The following is a 22865-nucleotide window of genomic DNA, read 5'->3' on the forward strand; positions in this document are numbered from 1 at the left end:
CCAGTGTGAGAGACTTCTTGCTGGTAAGCCCAGTCTGTCCCATTTCAGACCAGCCTTGCTTTGAGAATGTCTGGATGTGGCACAAGAGCAACACTGGGGAGCAGGATGCTCATTTAACCAGTGAGTGCCGTAGGGGACAGAAGAGAATCCGATAGAGAAAACAGAAGAGGCACTTGGTTTACTGCAGCACTTTGATTTATTCACTTTCTACAAGTAATGTTCATCTATGGGGGTTGTAAGCTGGGCCCCCAGCTTGGTAAAGGGTTCTTGTTCAGGGTGTTAGGAGCTCCCTGGTCCCACTACTCACGATCCCCTTGCTCTTTTTGTTGTTGTTTGCCAATACTGAAGACTGCAAAAATCTTGCTTTCTCAGTAGTTCGTTTGCTGGTTTTGAAGAGGAGACAGATCCCCAGCTTAGCAAGGCAGCCTGAACTGATGGAAAAGAGTTATTTCAGAGAAAGACTCTGAGTCCAGGCTCTTGTTCCCATCTCCAACTTTCTCTGTTTTCCCAACTGACTCAGGAGAAATCCCCTCTGGCTCCCCCCAAATAAGTTCCAGGCTAACAGGGTGCCTCCCTGGCACATGCCTGTTCTCTGCCTTTTTTATGACTTGCAGATGTTGGAGTGATTCCTACCAGGTGGGCTACGGTGTGGCTGGGGAGCAGGGTGCCTCCCCAGCTGCAGCCCAGCCATGCTGCTCCTGCTTAAAGCTGCCTTTTAATCAGGCAGGCTGGAGATGAAAGGACAGGATCAGTGCAACTTGGGGCTGAAATAGCTTATTCCAGGAAACTGCTCTGAGGGCATTAGAGAAATATCCGCAGGCCCCAGGATGGAGGCTTTGATACCTCTTTGTGCTGCTAAACCACACAGGAAACAAGGCTGCGAGGCCTGCAGGGCTTACAGGAGAGATGCAACAGCTGCCTGTAACAAATAAGTGAAAAGAAGACTGGTGGGGGAATATAGAGGAGAAGAATTATCAATCAAAACAATAAACCAGTAAAGGAGGAGGAACAGAAGGGGTATCCCTTAGTTGCTAATGGCTGTTTTGCTAAGCCTGGAACTGCTGAGATGCTAAAGTCAGGAGGATGATAAGAAGGTGTGACAGAGATAAGAGATGTCTACAGTCTATTAATGACTGATTCCCTACCAGGGTAGCTGCAGGTGGTCATTAATCTAAGAGTACTCCAGAGCAGGGAGAGATGTGAAAGGGCATAGGTGACCAGACAAGGGAAAAAGTGAGCTGGTGACAAAAGCAAATTGGCAAGGGGTGGCTGCATGCATCTCCTGAAGGACTATGTCAGTGCAGAGCTGGAGGGGAGGTGATATTCCTGGCTTCATTCCCTTTCTGATGGCAGGGAGCTGCTCCCTGCTGTGAAGCAGGGATGGGTAAGATCCCTATGGCCTCTTTTTGGAACCTGGAGCTGACTGAAAGTCAAAATGAAGGATCTGTAAAAGAAAGAATGCTTATCCTGGGGCTAATATCTGGCTCCATGACTGCTTCTGGCACAGGCAGAAGCCAAGGTAGGGCACTCATAATGTTTCTAGGAGTCAGGAGCAAGTCTGAGTGTTGTCTGCTGAGGTCCCTCCCTGACCAGCAGCTCTGAGAATGACTGCAGAGAGATGGGAAAAGGAGTAGCCACAAGCAAACTATGAAGAAAATGGCTTCAATAAAGGCACTTCTGCCAGTCCTGCCAATCTCCTCCCAATACAGTTTTCTCGGACAGAGGAATATACCTGCTACCTCCCCCAAAACATTATTTTTTCTTGTTGCAATCTTACTGTTAAAAGATTTTCAATTTAGCAGCTGCCAAAGACTTGCTCCTGAAATAAATGGGAAAACTCAGGCTTGAGTGAGAAACGTCTGTGGGCTGCAGTGCAAAATTAATCCCAGAGATTAATTTTTAATTTAGGGGCATTTTCATGGCCTCATTTTTTGACTACAATTTCTTTAATTTTACCTCATATCTGGAAATATGAAAGTTTTTAATATCTTCTGAAGTTCTTCTCTGTGGATGTTGAAAAGAAACCTCATGGCTTCAGACTTGTTAATATTAATCATATTATCCCCTTCTATGTCCAGCACTTGGAGGGCAGGTCCTGTGTGCTGCTGGATGAAGTGTTTTTCAAGGTGGTTCTGTTTCAGGGCAGAAAGGTTTAGAAACAGATGATAAGAGCTGATTTCCTGCTTGGAAATACTACATGGAATACCAACCAGAGCTTGTGTCCAGAGTATAAAGCTGACCTCCTGCTGGTCACACCCACAGGAAATACCAAAATCCTGGTGCTTCCTGCCATGGAGCCAGGCAGGAGCAGGAGGCTGCTGCTGGCTGGGTTCAAACCATGCCAGGGAGAGTTGCCAACAGCCAGACAAGCTCCAAGGGTGCTTTGCAAGGTCTTTTCCCACCCCTTCCATGCTCTGAATGACTGGCAGGGCCAGGTCCTGCAGTTCATTTCTCTGCTTCCTCTCCGAGCAGCAGCCCCGAGCTGTGGCCCTCAGCTGGATGCCCAGTCCAGAGTGGAGCAGTAGGATGTGTGCAGCCACAGGGTTGATGCCTGAGGGTGACTCTGGCTTTAGCAGAACTCTCCCACACTGCAGACTGCTGCCCTCACTGTTTTTCCTTCAAGTGGCACTGGCCTCTGCCCAGCCTGGGGTGTAGGTGATGCTGGGGAGGCTGAAGAAGGGCATCAGTGTGGGATGTACCTACAAGCTAGCAAGAACTAATGGGTGAAAGAGATGTTCTGCTCTCTTCCCCACAGGTAGACAAGGGCTTTTTTGAAAACTCCTTTCCAAGATAGCCTGAGCTGGGAAGAGTGTTTAGATGGTCCCTGCTTGGTAACAGGATCCGGGGTAGATTTATCCCAGAAGAGCAAGATTGGTATTAACAGAGGGACTGTTCATTTCCCTGCTTTCCTTTTCTGTCCAGCAGCATCATCATGGCCCCCTGCAGACCCAGGGACCCTCTCCGTCCCCTGAATGCCATGTGAGTAAAGACCAAGTGAACTGATTCCCTGTATTAGGTTGTCAAATGGTGCAGATGTCCCTATACCAACTCCAGTACTGACTGGGAGAGGAGGCACATATCAGTGCAGAAGTCATTACATCTAATCCTCCTCTTTGTATTTCAGTCCAGGAACAGCAGCTGATCTGGTCCTTGCTCAGGTTGGTCACATAACGGAGAAATCAATGAAACTGCAGATCTGGAAAACAGGGAGCTCCTGGGCAATGTCTGCACAAAGCTGAGAGCAATAATTAGCAGGATTTGTTTTAAATATCTACTGCTTCCTGACAGGTTGCACAGGCAATTAAAACACAGTAGCAGATAACAGATAATGTTTAGAATTAAGAGACAGTATTAGGAAGATGGCCTGATAAATTAAAGGGACATATGTGATTTCTGCACAGAAGGCAATGTTAAAGTGCTCATAATTTTCTATCTTTCCTTTCACCCCTGGAAGAAGAAAAGATTTGACCAGCACACCAGAAACACTGGAAAAATAATCCTTTTTTTCCTTTGGAGGTGTCACTTTTAATTTATGATCCACAAGCAATTATTTTCAGTCCTATTTAATCTTCTCCAGTGTAGAAGAAGAGCCAAACCTCCAGATCCAGAATTTCCCTCACATTTCCCCAAGTGCAGACATGAACAGCACCTGCCACAAAATCTGCAGCTGGATCTGACTGTGCTACTCCTACATCTCTTCCAGTGGGCTAAATCCATGGGAAGGGAAGTCCTTTAAGCTGGAGCAGCAGGAAGCTTGCAGAAACATGGGAATAGACTGAAGAACTGCAGGCAGGAGGTGGGGAAGCTGCTAACCAGTGGATGCGAGGCTGCAAACAGCCTTGTGTGGAGGATGCTACTGGCAAGGAGCCCACCTGCTTTCTAACACAGAAAACAATCAGTGTGTGGAAAGGATTACATGACAAAGTTGCTGCAGTATTAAGGAATCCTCTTCAGTGAGCCAGAAATCCCCTCTTGCCCCATGCCCCTGGCATCTCACTTGCACAGCTGTAAGGATTTCCTTCACTGCTGGCCTGGGTTCTTCCTGTGTTGGTTATTTATGTGTTGTGCCAGGACCTGGTTATCCTGTTTGTACAATACTAGCAAGTACTGGCCTGGGGGCTCTGCTGGGATGCAGAGAATGATAATATGGTAAAATCAAACAGGTTTCATAGGCCCTTGGATATTTTTCTTTCTCACCAACAGGGGAGGAGGCAATGGAAGGGGGCAGGGGGAAGGAGTGTCTTTCATGCAAGCTGAAAATGCCTCTCAGTGGCTCTGCATGGTTCCCTGAGCCAGACATATTGCAGAGGTGGATGCAGGAGTAGCCAGGCCATGAAACCTTCCACAGCAGCTAGGGCATGATAGAAGAGGGAGGACATGGTGACATATGCTGTATCTGAGAGCTTTCTGAGGTATTGCCAAGCACAAGTATTAACCAAGCTGCCAGTTAATGAGTATTACAGAGTACTGCATTTGTTGTAACATCTGAAGTGCAATATTTAATGTCTGTGACCTCTGTTTTAAATCCTAAGCAATGTAGTATTCTGGGTATCTATTTTCAAAACATTACAGGGGGTCTGTAATTTTACAGCATTAATTCCCATCTTGTTTTCAGAAGCACTTATTGCTGAGGTGGTTCTTTCAGTGAATATCCAGGAGCTGGAAACACTCTGCCAGTGCTGCAGGATTTCTTAATGTCAACAAGAAACTTCATCTAAACACAGATGCTGCAGAAAACACCCGGATTTCAGCTTCATCTCTGGTGCCTGTAGAAGATCAGTAAAACAGAAATAGCACCACAGTAATGACCCCTCACAGAAGAAAAATTCTGGCCTAGAACCAGACACAACCTCCATCCCATGACTTCAACACATTTTCCATGTTTTCAAGAATTCCCCTTAGACACGGAGGCAAAGGCTTCCCTTCTGTTCAGCATTAAAGGGTAATACATACTGAAATCAAGTGGCATAAATTATTCTTGCAATGCTCAAGAGCATTAAATCTGATTAAAATGTGCAAGACAGCTTAGATTTAAGTATTTAATTTAGACTGTAATGCAAATCTCAGCCTCAGACAAGTGTTACCCCAGAGTCTGTTGGTCTGTGCTGAGGAGGTCCTGCACAGTAGCCACTGCAGGGCTTTGATTTCAACTTAGCCAGGGCTTTGATGCTGTAGTTTCTGACTGTGACCCATGCAACATATCTGCGAGCTATAGGTCAGAGATGGTGCTTTTGGATGCCAAATTCCTTGTTCAAATTAGCTGTGAGGAATCCAAACTACTCTTATATTTATATATAAAAAGTGTTTTTATATATAAAAAGTGTATTTATATATAAAGTGTTTATCACCCATTTCTCTTCCAACCCAGAATGAGTCCAATCCAGCCCATCAATACCATTGAAAATGCTCTTTATTCCTTACCCCTAACCTCTACCAGGGATAATACCAATAAAATCTAACTCCACTGTCTTCCTTTGGTTGACAGACCCTCTTTATCCCTACTTTTAAAATGCAGAGCTGTATATAGTCTTGCAATTTCTTCTCCTGGGGTTGTAATGCTGAACAAGAGCTCAGCTCTGCTAATTCATGCTTCTGAGGACAGTGCTGACTCCAGGTGGTCATGGTTAACCCCATGGGGATGCTCCTAACCCTCTGTCCATAGGATCAATGGGGCTCCAAAGAGCCTAAGAGAGATTTGCAGAGTTTTTTGCTTTTCTGGAGTTTATGTTCTCTCGCCTATGACAAGAGAAAGAGTAACAGGAAGTAATTCATAGATAAGTAATCAACCTGCTTGCTGAGTTGCTTTACACCTGTGAGCTTCCTGAAAGAAATGAGTGAAAAGAATTCAAATGGCTAATTCCCTTCTGCTACAGAGCTAAGAAAATGCAAATTTGCTATTCATTAATATTTGATTTGCAAATCAAATAGGGTATCAAGTGCCAGGTAAAAAAATCCCACAGCCTTCAAAATGTTATGCTGAATCAGAGCTGCTCAGAAACTTCCAAAGCAGTAACAAGTTTGCAAAAGAAAGAGAAGCAGAGAAATCACCTCTCTGAGCTGATCAGCCTTCCCTCAGATGGTCTACGGAGCATCCACCTGAACTGCAAGCCCTTTGGCATAGGTTTAATCTTGGGTTCTATACATTCACAGCACCTGATAAGGACAGAAATCCCCAATACGTTCCCAGAGATCCTGCGGGGCAAAATACCACCCACGGGTGGGAGCAGTGTTGGTGTCACGGAGGTTTGGATGGGTCAGTGGTTAAAAACTGCGCTTTTGTGAAGCGGGGCTGCACCGTCGGGCTTTTCCCCTAGGTGTCCCCATTCAATACTTGATTTCAAGTCGTTTCGGATTTGAAGCTTTGCCAGGGAGAGGATGCAAATCTTCACAGTTGACACCAGTTGGGTCACATCTTCCCTAAAACAAATTCATGGCGGGTTCCCGCAGTGCTGATACACTCGAATTCCTGCTACTGGGAGTTTTAAAAATATTTGTGTTTAGCTGTTTTCACATGATGTGAGCTGATGGAAATGTCCCTCTTTTGCCAAGGCAGTTTAGGATTATGCTTTTACACTCAGAGATGTATCTCTGCTCCGTCCTCAGAAGTGCAGCTCCCGAGGTGAAACAGCACAGCTGGATGGTGCTGGCTCACCTCTGTCTGCTGAGCTGAGCAGGCAGGGACAAGGCAGCAGTTACTAAGGATTTTCAGGCCTTTCCTTCCAGGTCTTCAATGTTATTTCTATTTAACATTGTCATCTGCTGTTCCTCCTCCTGCTGTGCTGAGGGAGGAGGCCTTGGGGTGGGGGAAGATCTCATAGCATCACAGAATGGTTTGGGTTGGGAGGGACCTTAAAGATCACCTCGTTCCAACTCTCTTGCCATGGACAGGGACAATTTACACCAGTCCAGGTTGCTCAAAGTCCCATCCAACCTGGCCTTGAACACTCCCAGGGAGGAGGCATCCACAGCTTCCCTGGGCAACTTCTGGCAGTGTCTCACCACTCTCACATTAAAGAATTTCTTCCTAATATCTAGTTCAAATCTAACTTCTTTTGGGTTAAAACAATCACCCCTTTTCCTATCATTAAATGCTCTTGTGAAAACTCCCCAGCTTTCCTGTAGCCCTTCTGGGGCTGGAGGGTGCTCTGAAGTCTGCTCGGATCCTTCTCCCCTTCAGGCTGAACAACCCCAGCTCTCTCAGCCTTGTTCTCATACGCTACTCGCCGCCTCGTTCAGGGGCACAGAACCGAGCCGTACCGTCCGGTCCCGATCCCGATCTCTGCCGGGCCGTTCCACTCGGTTCCGGGCGGGGCGGGGCGGTGCCGGCCATGCGCTGGGCGGCGGTACAGGGCCAGCAGGTGGAGCGGTGCCGGTTCCGTGTGCGCGGTTGGAGGCGGCCCCGCTCCCGCCCCGCCGCTCCCCGGGCGCGCAGCGGCTGCGGCTTCCCCTGGGGCAGGGCGCGGGAAGGAGGAGGAGGCTGCCGGCAGCTCCCTGCCAGAGCCGCTCCGCTGCGGCATGGCTTTCGCTAATTTCCGCCGCATCCTGCGCCTCTCCACCTTCGAGAAACGGCGGTCCAAGGAGTACGAGCATGTCCGCCGCGACCTGGACCCCGGCGAAGTGTGGGAGGTGGTGGGGGAGCTGGGCGACGGAGCCTTCGGCAAGGTCTACAAGGTGGGTCCGCGGTGGGGAGCTCCCGGGCGAGGGAGGTGAAGCACCTGCGGTGCCTTCCCCCCGGGTCTGGGGCTCTTTCTCGGGCTCCTTTCCCGCTTGCCCAGCGAACCTGGAGCCGCCCGCGGGCACCGGGGGTTTAGAAACTCCTGTGCGGGACCCGGCTCCGCGCATCCCGTTAGCTCTGCCGCGGGGAACGGGAGGGACGGGGGGCAAAGGCAGCGAGATGGGGGGGGTGTGTGTGTGTGAAAGAGGACAGGGAGAGCGGCACTGTGCTCGGGGAAGGGGAAAAGACTGAGACAAGGGTTGTGGGTTTTTTTTGTTTTGGGATGGGTTTTTTTGTTGCTGTTTTGTGTGGAGGTTTTGTTTGGTTGGTTGGTTTTCTTTTCCCCCTTTTCTCTTGAAATCGCCTGTTTTCAGAGCGATGCTTTTGTAAGGCGACGAGGTGTTTCTTGCCAAGCCTGTCTGTGCAATGAATGGAAGGAGATTTCTTGGAAGTCGGCAAGTCTCGGCGCTGCCTCCAAGTTTTGCGAGCCTCTGGGGGTGACATTATTTGTATTCCTGTGGCCCCCGCCGGCAGGAAACCTGAAGTGAGACCAGGAGCCCAGCTCCTTAAGGGTGGGGACATGTTCAGTGCTATGAAGGTTTAACCTTTACGTTAAAGGACCAAGGTTTTAAAGGCTGTACTTTGCACTCCGAAGAGACCCTAAATAATCTGGTCTGCTGTGCAACAGTTGAGAGGAGACTTTTGCTTGGGGCTGGCTGGAGAAGCAGGTTGGGAATCCAAGCTCCCAGGGACACTTCCATTACAAACATAATTCAGATCTAAGGCTGTGAATTAGCTGTTTTTTGATAGTCTTATTATATCACTTAACAAGATATTGCTTTTTCAGAATTGCAAAATTAGTACCTTGAGAGAGTGCCAGGAAGGGAGCTGATTGTTTGAAGGTCAGGATGGAGGTGTTTTACCACAGTTTATCTATTGTCTCTCTCATGTTCTTTGATAGAAACTCAAAAATATTGGGCCTGAAGTATTTCCTGAGTGGAAGTCTTTGGTGAAGGATCCTTTCTTCTAATAAAGTGAACCAGCAGTAATCAGGGTTTCTGTTACCTTTTAACTTAGTGTTGTGCATTGGCAACCCGTTTATACTTAGCAATGTGCATTCTTCTCCTGGGTAATGATTTGCTTAGGTTTCTCAGGCACTTGTAGGAATGAGGTAGACTTTGTAAAATAAGTTAATAGACCTCTGAGACAAATGAAAGCTTAGGATTTAAATTGGTTATCTTCTATCTTAAGCACAAATAATGTATCCAAAGTGGGTAACTTCCAGAATAAAGCTACTTTATAAGTGGATGGTTTGGTTTTTAAGTCCACTGTCATTTATGAATGCCTCTGCTATAAACTCCATTCTCACATAGAATTATCATAGTAACTTTCTGCACTGTAGGCTAAGGCTGTTGGCCTGCCAGGCAGTAACATCTCCTCATCTCCAAATACTTCCATCTCCTTTGATTCCCACTTCCACCCAACCAAGAATGTGGATTGCAGTAAAGGACACAGTGAAAACTATGTGCTTATAACCAGAAGTTCACTCTGTCTGTAGCTAGTTAATTCAGGCAACTGGGTGATTTTGAGACGTTTTAACACTTGATCAGGAGGTGGGGGTTAATTTTGTTACAGAAATCAAATGGCTTTTTTATTCTTAGCAAAGTTTTCATTCTTCATCTTCTTTGACCTCCTCTCTGCCTCTCTGCATCCTGGTTGGTGAATGGATGTTAGATTTTTAAGTGTTGTTTTGCAAGATTATATTTGATTAAGAATCCCAAATTATTTGGGTGCCTTATTTTAGATAACAGCCATTAGTGTTATTACAGAGAGGCAGTTTCTGACCATGCTAAAATTTAACTTGCACATTGTCTTTCTTTTTCTTTCTGAATATGGAGTTCTACCCTGGCTGATGATGGATATAGGATGGAGTTGTGAAAGAAGAGGCTTGTCCACTTGTTCTGCTCAGCTGCTAAAAAAGTCCCACATTAATCAATTCGCTTGTGTGCAAGGAAGATGTTCATTGCCAGGGTGCAATGAACAATTTTAATAATTCTCTTTAACTCAGTTTAAAGTCAATTTGCTTTTCACACAAAACCTATCATTTAAAGTGAGTCAAAGTGTTTGTAGGGCCATGACATTTCCAGGATGTTTGAATGAAGCTCCTGCCTGAATTCTGCCCCTTTTCTACACACGGAAGCACGGGGAGCTGATATAATCTGCCTGTGCCTGCATCCTGCCCTGCCCACCCTATGTTGTACTTGCTCCAAAGAGCCTGTCATCCCTGAGGAGTGCAAAATGATGGGATTTGTTCACTGAAGAGTCTGGCCTGGGAGAAATTCAGATATGGATAGAAGAAACAAAGTGCTCATTTTAGTAGGTGTTGGTTTTATGATGATACCAGTAGCAAGATGAGGGGCTCAGCTGGGTTTTACTGAAGAACACTGCTAGGGAGCTGTATCTTGAGCTCCCCACACAGTCAGCTGAACAGACTTGAACTGGTTTGACACAGCATATACAAAAGTGTGACTGGCTTGATTTAACTATACGTTAATTAAAAAGAATCAAATGTATAGTGGAGCCTGAAATGTATACAGCAGATCTTAAGAAACCTGCAGCCAGTGGAAACTACTGGGGTTTCCCTGTTTTAATACAGGCCTTTTTTTTCAGTGAAAGAGGACCTGATTGTATGAGGAAACAGTGAAACTCTTGCAGAGGGTAATGAAGCTGAAAAGTAGGAAGGGGGTGGGGAGAAACTGTTTCTTTCGAGCTCTCATTCTACTAATGCCTTGTTTCTGGTAAGTCCAGCGGGTATGACAAGGAAGCAATAGCAGCCCATAGATAGCAACGTGCTGTGTGCCAAATAAGCTTTGTTACCCACCTCATCCAAAGCTCATTAAATCGATAATCTTCATTAAGCCAGCAGTTAGGAGCTGGAATCAGTGTGTATTACCTTAGGAAGCCTTCAGCACCTCTAGGGTTGGGGGACTGTAAAAATTCCTAACTCAGACCCTTTTCAAACAACCTTAAAAAAAAAAAGTGCAGTTATGCAGTTATTTTTCTTCAAGAACACTCAAGATATGATTGATAAGGTATCTGGCTGTGGCTTTATTGGTTCAAAGTCGACATCTGTTTGCCTGTGCAAGGAGGGAGAAGTGGTGGTGATGGTGGTGGCAGCAGCACCCCCATGAGCTGCCTTACTTAAGGAAGGCTATGGTGTGTTAAAGGCCATCTCTGTGCCAAGCAAATGCTGACAGCAAAGCCAGCAGTGTGGGCTGTAAGGGGATGGATGCTTGGAGCTGCTGAATCACATCTCAGTTTTGCAGGACTATATTTACTGCAGTAGGTAATTGTAGTAGTGTCAGCAGGAAGAGATGTGCAAGGGCTCTCCTGGGCACAGGATGGACTGGGTCTTACAAAAGCATGGGCTCTGCTGGAAGAAGCCCTGGGACTTGCTGCCTTTCTCATGGTGGGATTGTTTTGCTGTGCCCATGCCTCTTGTGTGACCCTATCTTGCCTTCCCAGAGTGCACTGATGAGGATGCTGCCTCCCTGATAAGCTTTCTCTTCACAGGGTGGGGACAGGCTGTTGTCCCTTGTGGGAGCAAGGGCTGCCTGCAGCCTCCAGTACAGTGGAAAAGGGGTTTGTTCCCTTGACCTTGTCTTCAAATGCTCCCTTTGGTAGCTCCCAGAGAGATAACACTGAGTCCTATGCCACAGCAACTCATAAGCATGCCTTCTTTGTTCTCCTATCTCCTTAAGATATGGCTTAAAAAGCTGAATTTGAGTTATCTGATCTATTATTGTGGCATTAGTGCTGTACATGTTATGGACTCTAAATGCCCCATTTCTAAATCTGTGCAATAAAAGACTAATTGTTGAATGTTGTGCAGCTGTTGTGCACCACTCTGGTTCTGCATGGGTTGGCTCTGGTTCATGTCCTTTTGGTTTTATTGGTCAGGGTCTGAATATGTAATTCCTGGAAAGGGTGTCTCAGAGAGAGATGCTGATCTGCTGGGTTGATTTAACAAAAAAAAAAAAAAAAAAAAAAAAAAAAAAAAAAAAAGGAAGAAAAAAAAAGGGGGGGAGAGGGGGACATGAGGAAGCTTAAGTTGATTGTAACTATGGCCACCAAAGAAAAAAATAAAACAACAGCAACATCAAATCATAGCCTTAGAATAGGTGAAGAGTTTTCTTCAAATGTTTCAGCTGGGAAGAGAAGAGAAATGTGAAGATTCTACTCCTTTACTTATAGAGCTTTGGCCTGACCATATTAAAGCTGGTTGAACTTTAAGCTTAATGTTCACTTTAAACTCATTGCAATGTCTGATGCTCCATCCCTGCTGAAGTCCCAGGGAGGCTTGTCCTGCACTCTGTGGAGCCTGGGCTCTGTCTGTGTGATGAGGAAGAGGGATAGCTCTCTGTGGCCTAAATATTTTGATAATTACTTCAGTGTCATGGCCCAGAGCTTGGCAATGCTGCTGACTGGGTGAGCTATGGGTAGCTGCATGGAAGAGAAAGCTTAGATGAAGGCTTTGAGCCTTTCACCCTCAAGCACGTGGCAATCATTGCTCCTTAGAAAAATCCCTGCCCAGCATGTCTCTGGATTTGAAACCAAACAAGCTAACAACATTCTTCAGTGTAGTTTGCTTGAAAAGAAAAGTTCTTTTCCCCATCCTTGCAGAGCAGCTGTCTATAAATCTGATTCTACCTATGGGTCTCAGAACAAACCCCTCCTCACTGCCACATCATGTAGCCCCAGTGAAAAGGAATTCAGCTATGAAAATAAAAGTCACTTTAAAAAAAAGTCTTTAAAATAATGAAGTAAAGGTAAATCTTAAAAAACCTTGCCTCTGTCTGGAGGGGACAGTGTGCTTCTAGAGAAGAGCAAAGCTGAGCCATGCTGCTAATGCTGCTGGAGTTGGATTAACTGCATCCTGCTCCTGTAGATTTTGTTGACTTGGCTATAGAAACAACACTGTTACCTTCTGAATGCCTGTTCTTCAAAAGAGAATGCTCTTCCAATTCAACATGTGAAAACCTTCCTCATATTTTAACTTCTCGTGAAATTCCCTGGCACTGACCTATGCCCCTGTCCTTGTGGCTCATGTCCTTATTTAACCAAACAAAATGTTTCTGTGGTGTTTCAGTAGGTAAGGGAGACAGAGAAGGAAGCTGTGCACCCAGCAAACCCAGATGATGTTGGCATCTGCAAGCACCCTTGAGTTGCTGCCTGACCTGCATTTTTCTTGACAACTGCATGCTGCTGGGGTGTCCTCCCTGGGCAGGCTTGTGCTGGAGAGATAGCAAAGGTCTGATCAGTTTTTTGTTTTTCTACAAGTGCCTTGCTGATCTGATGCTTTTCTAGCCCAGGAACAACTGGCAGACATGCTTATTACCACTGCCCACCTAAACCCTGTTCTTTGGCTCTCGGGGATTCAATCCACTGCTCAGCTGTACCAAGTTTGTTGCAGACAGTTGCTAGGAAACTCAGAAATGGTTGAATGGATTTCCCCTCCCCCCATCCTAATTAATTTTTTTAATGTTGTGGCATTGGCTGAGTGAAGACCAAGGCAGGAGTGTTTCACTTGGATCCCTGCACTCTTCCAGGGAACCAGTGATTTGAAGGATGTCTCTGGGCTTAAGCTCTAGGTCTCTGTAACCTGAAGAAGTTGCATTTAAGCAGATCTTTCCTTTCTTCAAACCTCGCGTGGTTCTCTGCTCATCTCTTGCTTGTGCCAAAACCATGAGCTCAGCTCTGTTTCTGTATTTCTGTAGATGGGTTATAGTGTGGTACCCCAGGAATGAAGCCTCTTGTCTGCTGATGAGGTTAGGTGAAGGTTTTTAGCCGTAGGTGAAGGTGTGTTTAGCCTGAAGGTTTGTGGGTTTTTTATTGGTTTTTTTTGTTTGTTTGTTTTTGTTTTGTTTTTGGTTTTTGGAGCTTTTTGACTCCTTGACTAACATACTGCTGCTTCAGTTTCTTATCTCTCACCCCATCCTGCTGGGCCGTTGCTGAGCTTTTAAGGCAAGAAAAGGTGTGTGTGCCATGCTATTGTCACACTTTTTTTTTTTTTTTTTTTTTTTTGGCATGTCCACGTAGAAAAAAAGTCTGTGGCTGCAGCCTGAGCTTTCTGGTGATGTTACTTTCCCTTGCCTCTGTCAAGTCAGAGAAAGATGTATCTGCAATTATTTTTTTTTTTTTAGCTAACACTTTTTGACTTATTTTGCAAGCCACTTCCACTTCCCTCTAGCCCTTGCAAAACTCTTGCCACAGCTGCCAGAGCAGCAGGACGGGTCCAGCTCAGGGCACTGGGCTGGCACAGTCATAGCCCTGCCTGACCCAGCACCCCAGGAGCAAAGCCCTGCCCAGGGTGCTCTGTGTGCCAGGGCTGTGCCTGTTTGCTGCTCTGCTGGGTGGTACCCAGGGCTGAATTCAGCATTTTCAAAACAGAACCAGACTTCATTGATGGTGACAAATTAGGGAGCTTCAGGGCATGGAACTGGTTTCAACTCCCATTGATTATTTGACAACAGTACAAGCACAGACTTGTGCCTGTCTGTCCTGTGAGTGTTTGTTGATGCAGACAGCTCAGGCAAAGTTCTTTGGAAGGCAGTTAATCATTATGTAGTCCCTGAGAAATATCTCAGTGAGCAGATGCTTGCATACAAAGGTACACGACAGGAATGTGGAGTGGTGGGGGAAAGTCAGAGTTATCGACCCCCAAATCCAGCATCCACTGAAAGCACTGGCCCTTTTACTCCTGCTTTTATAACCTGGTGACATTCCAAGCATCATCTCTCCTGGCATGAAGAGAAGGTTTACAAGGATAGGATGCTCACAGCAGAAGTGTGGTGGCACAGCATGGCAGACCAGCTTAGAAAGGATTTTCCCTTGATTTGAAAAGGTGCTGTGGACCAGCAAGCAGAGACAAAGTGGTCAGGGTGTTCCCTGTGTGAGCTCCTTTCTTTCTACCAGTGAGTGAGGGTTCATGTGGGGCTTTCCTCTGCCCCACCTAGAAACTGGCCCTTGCCTTCAGCAGCCTCCCTGAGGAAGGACTGAACAATCCAGCCTTCCTGTAGTGTGTTCTTTAAAGGCTTAAAATAGTTCCTGTGTTTGTCAGAACCTGGATTTCACAATAGCTCCAAGGGTGAGTCACAGGCAAAGGCCAAAAAGTCTCTTCTGTCACCTGAATGGGTACTTCTGTCCCCTTCAATCCAAAAGCTCAGCAGTAGTTTCTCTATTCTGCTGACTTTTAGGAGTAATCCTACTCACCCCCTACTCCCTAGTGTTCCCAGGGTGTTTGACTGTAGCATTTCCAGTGACCTTCCTGGTCCAGAGGGCTCCAGACAGGGCTCCTTTGCTTTGTATCCTACTTGGCTCCTGTCGTGGCTTTCTGGAAGTAGTTTCCTGGAGAACCTTTATAAGATGTGGGTTTCTTTTGCAGGGTGTATTTTCCATCCCCATTTCTCCATAGACCTGTCAGCTGTGGTCTGTGCAGTGTCTTGATCTTCAGAAAGGTTGGCAGTGGCCATAAGGGCCTTTCAGGTTTTAAATGCCAAGACTGTAATGAATCTAGCTATAGTTCAGCAGCACATTCTGGGCACTAAGCTGGCAGCTGTCTGCTCTGTCATTTTTTGGTGCTAATTAGCACTCCAGGGACAAATCACTGATGGCATTAAAATGCCCAGGAGTGGAGGAGCTAAAAGATGGAACTGGATGGATGCTTTTGGTTTCCCAGCTGTAGGTCATAGACTGGCATCAAACAGTTTCTGTTCTTGGGATCTCACCATCTGGGTCATCCAGTGGGGGGGAAAAAAAAAAAAAAAAAAAGTAAACACAATAAAGTCCTCGAATTCTAAGCATTTGGGAGTGTTCTACCTGAGAACAGAAATTCTTTCCTCATATCTGCATTCTCTCCGTGTACTTTTGCTGCATTGGAGACCCTATAATTAAGCTGGAGTTTGCAGAAGATTTTGGATTTGTAGTTGAAGCTTCGCAGGATTAAATTTCAAACTAACTCACTTATGGTGGGTCACACTGGCATGCTTTCTTCATAGACCTTGGTATTCTTCTTTTCTCCAGATCATTGTCTCTTCCTTTCTTTAGGATTAAAAGACAAAAAATCCCACCCACGATGAGAGAAGTTTTAATTTCCATTGCTGCAAGGTTAGGGCATGGCCCCCAGTGAGGCTCAAGGAAGAGATGAAGCTGCAGAGAGCTGGTGGCAACTTCTTCCTTCCCTCCTGCTGCTCTTGGGGAGTGAGCAGCAGATGCTGCCACATCTCAGCCTGGTGCTGTGTGTCCCCTTGCTGTGAAGGATATCATCCAGGCCTGCAGGTTACAGACTTGGAGATGCTGGTTCCTTCTGCCTAATTACTGGTTTGTCTTTCTGGAGTCAAGCCAGGCTGTGTTTTGCTCTGTACTGATGTCTTGAGGCAGATTCTGATCTATTGCACAAGGATAAGCAGAAATCAGGCAAGGGCTTTAAACCGTAAAATATCATCTCGTGTCTGGGATGCCTGAAATTGGCTTCCAGGTCTGGCAATGTGTGCATTTGGCCTCTTTAGGCCAAAACCTTCCTGGAAGAATATCTGCTGTAATACATTGTATGCGGGAAAATACCAGCAGAGAAGCTGCCAGACATGAGCTACAGAGAGATCACCCGGTGCACTAGGCCAAAATCTGACTGCTTGTACAAATCTGGCTTGCTGTGAGCAGCTTTTGGGGCTAAGAGGGGCTGTGATGCATCTGTCTGCCTGGTGGCAGGAGCTGCCATTCCCAGGGAGGCTGCTGGGAATGTGGCTGTAGCCTGGTATCAGGGAGAAGCAGATGGAGAGAAAGGGAAGGTGAAGAAACAGGCAGGAGCATCTTGGATTTGCACAGCTCTTGCCATGGCCAACAAGACTGCTGAGCTCAGTTTAGGAACATCCACACCAGGCAGTGTGCATCTCCCTCTGTCTTATAGAAACACTACAAGGGATCAGGGGGCTGTGGATAACTAGGAAGGGGCTGAGCTGTCCCATCCATATGAGTTGGTCCTCTCCAAAGCAGCTGTGTGGAGCAGCCAGCCTCCTCTCCATGCTGCAGGGGAGATTAATTTTCCAAAATCTCCTGCTGACCCCATGGTCTCAGGTCCCTGTTCAGCTTCAGCTTATTCTACCACCCCACAGCTCTGTGGGTCATTTTGATCCCTGCTGGGAAGTGCTATTAGTGCCCTCAGTGACAGTACAGCTGGGCCACAGACAGTACAGAGTTTGTGCCCACACTGTTCCCTTGGCATCCCCACCCTCCTGAATTTGCTGTTTCAACAGCTCTCAATTCTTGTATCATGAGTTCCTGATGTCCTTAGCTCACTTCCCAGAGATGGTCTTGCTTCTTTTGGTGTGACCAAGCACTGTAAGCTCCCTGTGCAGCTAACTTGGGGGGGATATAGGACAGTGGTGCTCCTCTTTGGGGTAGAAGCCCACCTTATGCAGCTTATGAAATCCTCTTCCCTCCCTGAACTATATCCTCTGCCAGGATGGATGAGGAAATGGAGAAAAATGGGCTGTGGTTGCTCCCCTACCCAGAGCTTGCAGCACAGTTTGCAAAAGCACATCCTGTAGCTCAACATCCAACACCTTGGCTGTCTTAGCAATCCCAGGAAGGGATGAGACGTGGCAGCCTGGCTTCCAGAGGGGCTCCACTGAGACTGGAGGGTGAGAGCAGGTTGGTTCAGACCTCTCAGGGGTTCATGATGCTATGGGAGACTGGGGCATGCTCTGCTCCTGGGTTTTTTCAGGTGCCTGCGGGGCCCCAGCATCCTGGAAGGGCTGAGCTGGCTGGGACCCTGCTGGTGGGAAGCCTGCAGTGGCTGACCTCCAGGGGAAGCCCCACCTCTTCTCACAATATTTACTTCCCCTCCTTGGACCTCTCCCAATATCCTAAGTGCAGAGCAAACACAGTGGGGCATTTCTTGCTTGAATTTGGAAGTGCTGAGCTTTTCTCCATCCTTGTGCTGCTCCACATTTCCCCCATGCCCATTCAGCATGCCCTCCTCTGGGTGCCTCGGGGCACCCTGGTAAAAAACAAACCAACCTGAGCAAAAAAAAGCCAACCCTGAATTTCTTCTGCAACCAGCTTGAGCTGCTGTCTTGCATTTGGGCAGCAAGCCCAGATGGAAATGGGTTTGTCCCCTGTGGTAAAGACACAGCTGATTATGCCAACTCCTATGAGTGCAGCAGGTCTTGAAAACCAGCAGGGGCTCAGGACTCACTTATTTTTCCTCCCTTTGTTACATGGTTTTCCTCTCTCTCCTTTTCCTCCCTTCCCTTAGTACACAGTTATGATAGCACCTGAGCTATATAAAACTGCCCAGCAGGGCTTGCAGTGTTTATACTGGGAAGTAATCCTATTGTAAGCTCCCACATAGGTTTTCCAAACACAGATATTTAAACTGCAAAGCAGTAAGAAATGTCACAGCTGGAGCTTACCCAGCTCCTCCAGTGTTAGCCATGGTGGGACTTTGTCTCAGTCCCCTCTGAAAAGCTATGGGCAAGTTGGGGAAGAAGAAATGAATCTGAAAATTTCCATGCTTCTGTTGTGGCTAGTACCAAGAATGGGTATTTTGCAAGTATTTTGCTCCTGGCTGTCCTCAACATTCTGCTAACACTGGTTTTGTCTTGCAGGCTAAGAATAAGGAAACTGGTGCCTTAGCAGCTGCCAAAGTCATTGAAACCAAGAGTGAGGATGAACTGGAGGATTACATGGTGGAGATTGAAATACTGGCAACCTGTGATCACCGGCACATTGTCAAGCTGCTGGGAGCATTTTATTGGGATGGAAAGCTCTGGGTAAGAGCCTGTGTCTGTGTGGGACCTGTGCAGCTCTGGGTTTCTCACTCTGCAGAGGGGAAATGGCTCATTTATGGGGAAGCAAAACCTCTGGAGCAGCTTGAAGTGTTGCTGCAAGTTAGAAATGACTCTCAAACTGTGCTCTACCTCACTACGTGATCGCTGCCTGGATTTTCCCTGCTTCCTTTCATGGGCAAGATGTCTTCTAACTAGAGCTGTTTGTAAATAGCCCAGGGAAGATCAAGAGATCTTTACTGAGAAGTGAAAACTGGAGTTGTTGGACTTTTTTTTCCAATTGGAGTTTGTAAAGGTAGAAAATGCAGCACTGGTAAGGGCAGCACTTTCCCACTCAGTCTGTTTTTTGAAAGAGCAGGTTGGAGGGCAACCATTTTTATTTTTTTTTTCTCCTTTGTGCTGTACCTGTGGCTCAGCATCTGTAAGGCAAAGGCAACTTATAGCTGGGGCTCTGTTTCCCACAACTATGGAAGCACAGGGACAGAAAGTGCAATCCAGCACTTTGTGCAATGGCTGCTTGTGCTGTGCCTGGAACAGCAGCTTCCTGCATCTCTTTCCCCTAGCCTGGCAGGTATACATATATATTTTCTAATATATATATATATATATATATAATAATTTTTGTCCCTGCCACGGGAAAGGTGCAGGGGGCTGGAAAGTATATGAGGGGCTGAACCCTTGTACACTTGCCTTCTGCTAGGCTTGAAGTGTGTGTGTGCAGCTGTGCCTGTGTTGAGGCAGTGGAAGGCAGATGAATATGAGGATTTTCAAATCCATCTTGGTTACCACTGAGGGAGGTGCCTAAGGGTGCATTCAGCAGCTCTGTTACTTTTCCCTTCCTCTTTTTAATGCTTCAGATACCTTTGTGGACTCCCAGGGCAATGTCACTAGAGTTCAAAAAAAAAAAAAAAATCTCAGCTTTTAAAACTTGCACTTATGTGAGTAGAGCTGTTGGTCCCTGTGGGTGCTGAGGTGCCCTGGGGCTGTCACTGGAATAATGCAATCCATGTCTAGTTCATAGAGTTAAGGACTAAAGGAGAGGTATTATTTAACTGACCAACATGTGCTTATTCAGAGAGCACCTTTTGCAATTCCAGCATGGGTTGGTACCCCTTCTTATTTAAGAATCCATCAAGAAAGTCCCCTGCTTCTCTGGGACACCCCTCACAGGGGGCTGTGGCACCCAGCACCTTATTTGTGCAGCTTCTTGCTTTAAGGGAGCTGGATTGAAGGTTGTCCAGAGACCTGGTATTTGGATGGCTGCTGATGGTAATGCTGAGCCCTGGGCACACTAAAGAGCAAAGTAAATATGTATCCTGCTAAAGAAGTGAAAGCCAAACATCTCTTCTAGGAGGAGACTTGGGATTTGGGTAGATTACAACTACAGCAAAACTAATCTCTGCAAAATTAAAAAGGCAAACATACACTGAATTTGGGTGAGAAACAGGGCCAGTTTATGGTCTACCCTGTTCTGCTGTTTTACCTCCCCTTCCTGGCCCTGCTGTGCCTGAATTTTATACATTGGCCTTGCTCTCTCTCAAAAATGTCAGCCCCCTCCCCTTCCCATTCCACCTCCTCCCTGCAATAGGAAGCTTTGCCTTCCTTCCTGCAGGGAAAATGCATTGCAGAGCTCCTCGCCTCTGCTTTTGTCTAAGAAGTGCTTTGTAATGTCATGTGCTTGCCGACCTACTAAAATTAAACAGCCTCTTTTGAAGCAACTGGAACAAGAGCCTCCTGTATGAGGCTCTCCGGTGAGGGCAGATGTTACAGCCCCCTCCATTGTTTTGGGGGAAGGATCATTCTCTTTATTTAATTATTTCAGTGGCATTTGCATTTCATTGCTCAGGCTCTTATTAATGTTCTGGTATTTTACTGACTTAGAGGGAAGTAAATAACCCAGGCTATTATAGTAGAACCCAGGCTTCTAGTCACTACCAGGTTCTCCCTAAAGTCAAAGGCTTCTGCTTCTTGGTCACCAGCACTGTTGGGGTAAATTTGCATCCAAATATAAACCCGAGATTTCATTGTCTTGTTTCCATCCCCATTTCTGTCTGTGTGGTTGTTCCAGCCAGCATTTTCATGGGCCACTTGCAAAATGGTCCATTTGCACGATGGGTGCTTGAACTCTGTGGAGCTTTTGGCTTGAAGTGGCTCTGGGGTTGGGTGAAGCTGCTGTGGGTGCTTGGCTGGGGGTTGGTTTCCTTGTCCTGGCAGCCTGGCATGGAAAGACAATGTTCAAAGTGAGAAAGGGACAGAAGTGGGTGCACACAGACAGGCTGGCAAGGGGTCCAGACTGCCCAGCCTTCTGCATGGCAGGAGCTTTTTTGGCTCTGAATAATTTCTGGCTCAGTCTGTGCCACAAGCAGCCCCAGTCAGTGGTGGTGAGAGGGGCTCAGTGCTGAGAATGGCTCTTGCTAAATCAGTCTGCTGACTGTTCTCTGACTCTTGAACTAACAAGGAAAATATGTGAGGAAACCTGGCCTTTGGTTGTGGCTCTTGCTGCAGAGGCTTTGTCCCCAAAAGCTGCGTTTGCTCCCTGGGGCTTCTCTCTGCCAGGGTTTGGGTTTTGAGCTTCAGTAACCAGCAAGTGAAACTCAGTATTTCTGGGGCTCAACACCTTTCTGTGCAAAGGGCAGTACTTTATGTTATAGCAGCTGTGTTGAGACCGATAGCACTGAAATTAAAACATAAACCAGCAAATCCCTCTTGTTTTTATACCAAATTGGCATCGAGCTGAAGGAGGAAAACCCAAGTTCTCACATGTGACAGAGCAGAGACCCACTACAAGGCACAGGGCAAGGGTTTGGAAGAGTCCAGTGAGTTCCCAGGAATGTAACTGGTGAGATGACAGCATGAAATTCCGTGGAATATAGATACAGTGCAAAGATGCTATGCCCTCACTAACAGTTGTTGTTATAACATTTCCTTTCCCACCCCCATCTTCTTTCCTTCCCCTGTGGCAGAGGCCAAGCAGTCTTGTGCTGGTTGAAAACAGCCCAGAGAGGTTTGCAAAACTGCAGTGGTGGGAGCTTCATGATTTGATTTTTATTATAAGCCCTGTGGCATTTGATGTTCTTTTGCATAAATCCCAGCTAATGGAAATGGGGGCACCAAATGAAAGCTGAGAATCTCATGCTATTAAAAAAAAAAAAAAAAAAAAAAAGTCTGGTTTGAGTCTTTGTGGCTGGGCTACTCTTTAAAGTCAGTTTTTCTGAAGTGCAGTGTGGGACTTGGAAACACAAAGGCAAATCCCCCTCTCCCAATATATGTGCAGCCCTAAAAGCAGACTTTTTAAAGGTATTTTATGACTGATGGATGGGACTAAGGTTATGGGTATTGAATGCTTGGCATCAGCAGTGCTGAATTTGCACTGATAATTATTAGTATGTGGGAAAGCAAAACAACAGACTTCATGTGGTGTGTCCCTCTTGAGGATTATGTGGTTTGGTTCTTTGCCCCTTACAAAACAACACATAAAGACTGAGACCTCAAAGGAGGGGAGGAACTTTTAATCTCCTGCTTCTTTGTATCTCTGCTCCTTCTGAGTGTCTCCTCTCACAGACAGAGGAGTGATAAGGTGACCAGGGAGAAAACTCTCCTTTGGAGTGATGAAGCTGGAATTCCCTGCAGGAGATCTCTGCTCCCAGGAGATAGTGGGTGTCTCTACCAGACAGCCCAAAATGCTCCAGGAGTTGATCCATGGAGCAGAGCAGGAAACCTGGGCTCCCTCCTGCTCCAGCATCAAGTCTGTAGAGTTCTCTGGAAATTCTCTGAAATGTCATTTGGCCCCAAGTATTTAACTCCAGGACTCTGCCAGTGCTGGTACAACTTTTCTAGTGAAGCACTGGGGACTTCTCTTCCCCTTCCCTCTTTTTCTATAAACCATGGTTGCTATAGTGAAGAGGCTTTTGAATAAACAGACATTTCCTGGAGGTCAAAGCAAAAATCTCTGCACCGTGCAGGTAACTCTGCCTTGCCAGAGCATTTTGGGGATGGTTCATTCAAACAGCTTAGAGTTTCTTCTAACTGGCCTGCTGTGTGGGTATGTAACTTGTATAGCTTGTAGGGAGAGAGTAGCTTTGTAGCTACTCTTTGTACTCCCCTTAAAAACCTTTTTGCATTTTCTGTGGGCAGGCCCTGACCTGTTTAGCCAGGAACTTTCTGGATTGCTACCCCTTTGATATGGATGCTGACTGGAGATTTGGGCATTCTTGAAAATCCTGTATCATAAAGAAATGTTCATTATCCCAGGCACTAGATTGCTGGGCTATGCAAAGCATGTGCAGCTTTAAATTCTCTTAAGT

At 46.5% G+C, this 22865-nt stretch overlaps 1 protein-coding gene across 2 annotated transcripts in view; it reads left to right on the forward strand.

The window, feature by feature from the left end:
- The first annotated feature begins 7362 nt into the window (after nt 1–7362).
- STK10 (serine/threonine kinase 10) overlaps nt 7363–22865 on the forward strand; it is a 44633-nt gene continuing 29130 nt past the window's right edge. Inside the window, exons 1-2 of one of the 2 annotated variants that reach the window (XM_030459080.1) lie at nt 7363–7671; nt 18382–18546. In XM_030459080.1, the coding sequence (XP_030314940.1) occupies nt 7516–7671; nt 18382–18546 (321 nt within the window). In that variant the 5' untranslated portion in view covers nt 7363–7515. The remainder of the gene's footprint in view (nt 7672–18381; nt 18547–22865) is intronic. The other variant, XM_030459081.1, reaches the window with a different exon arrangement.

This window comes from Calypte anna, chromosome 13 (assembly GCF_003957555.1).
Source record: "Calypte anna isolate BGI_N300 chromosome 13, bCalAnn1_v1.p, whole genome shotgun sequence".
Lineage (NCBI taxonomy): Eukaryota > Metazoa > Chordata > Aves > Apodiformes > Trochilidae > Calypte > Calypte anna.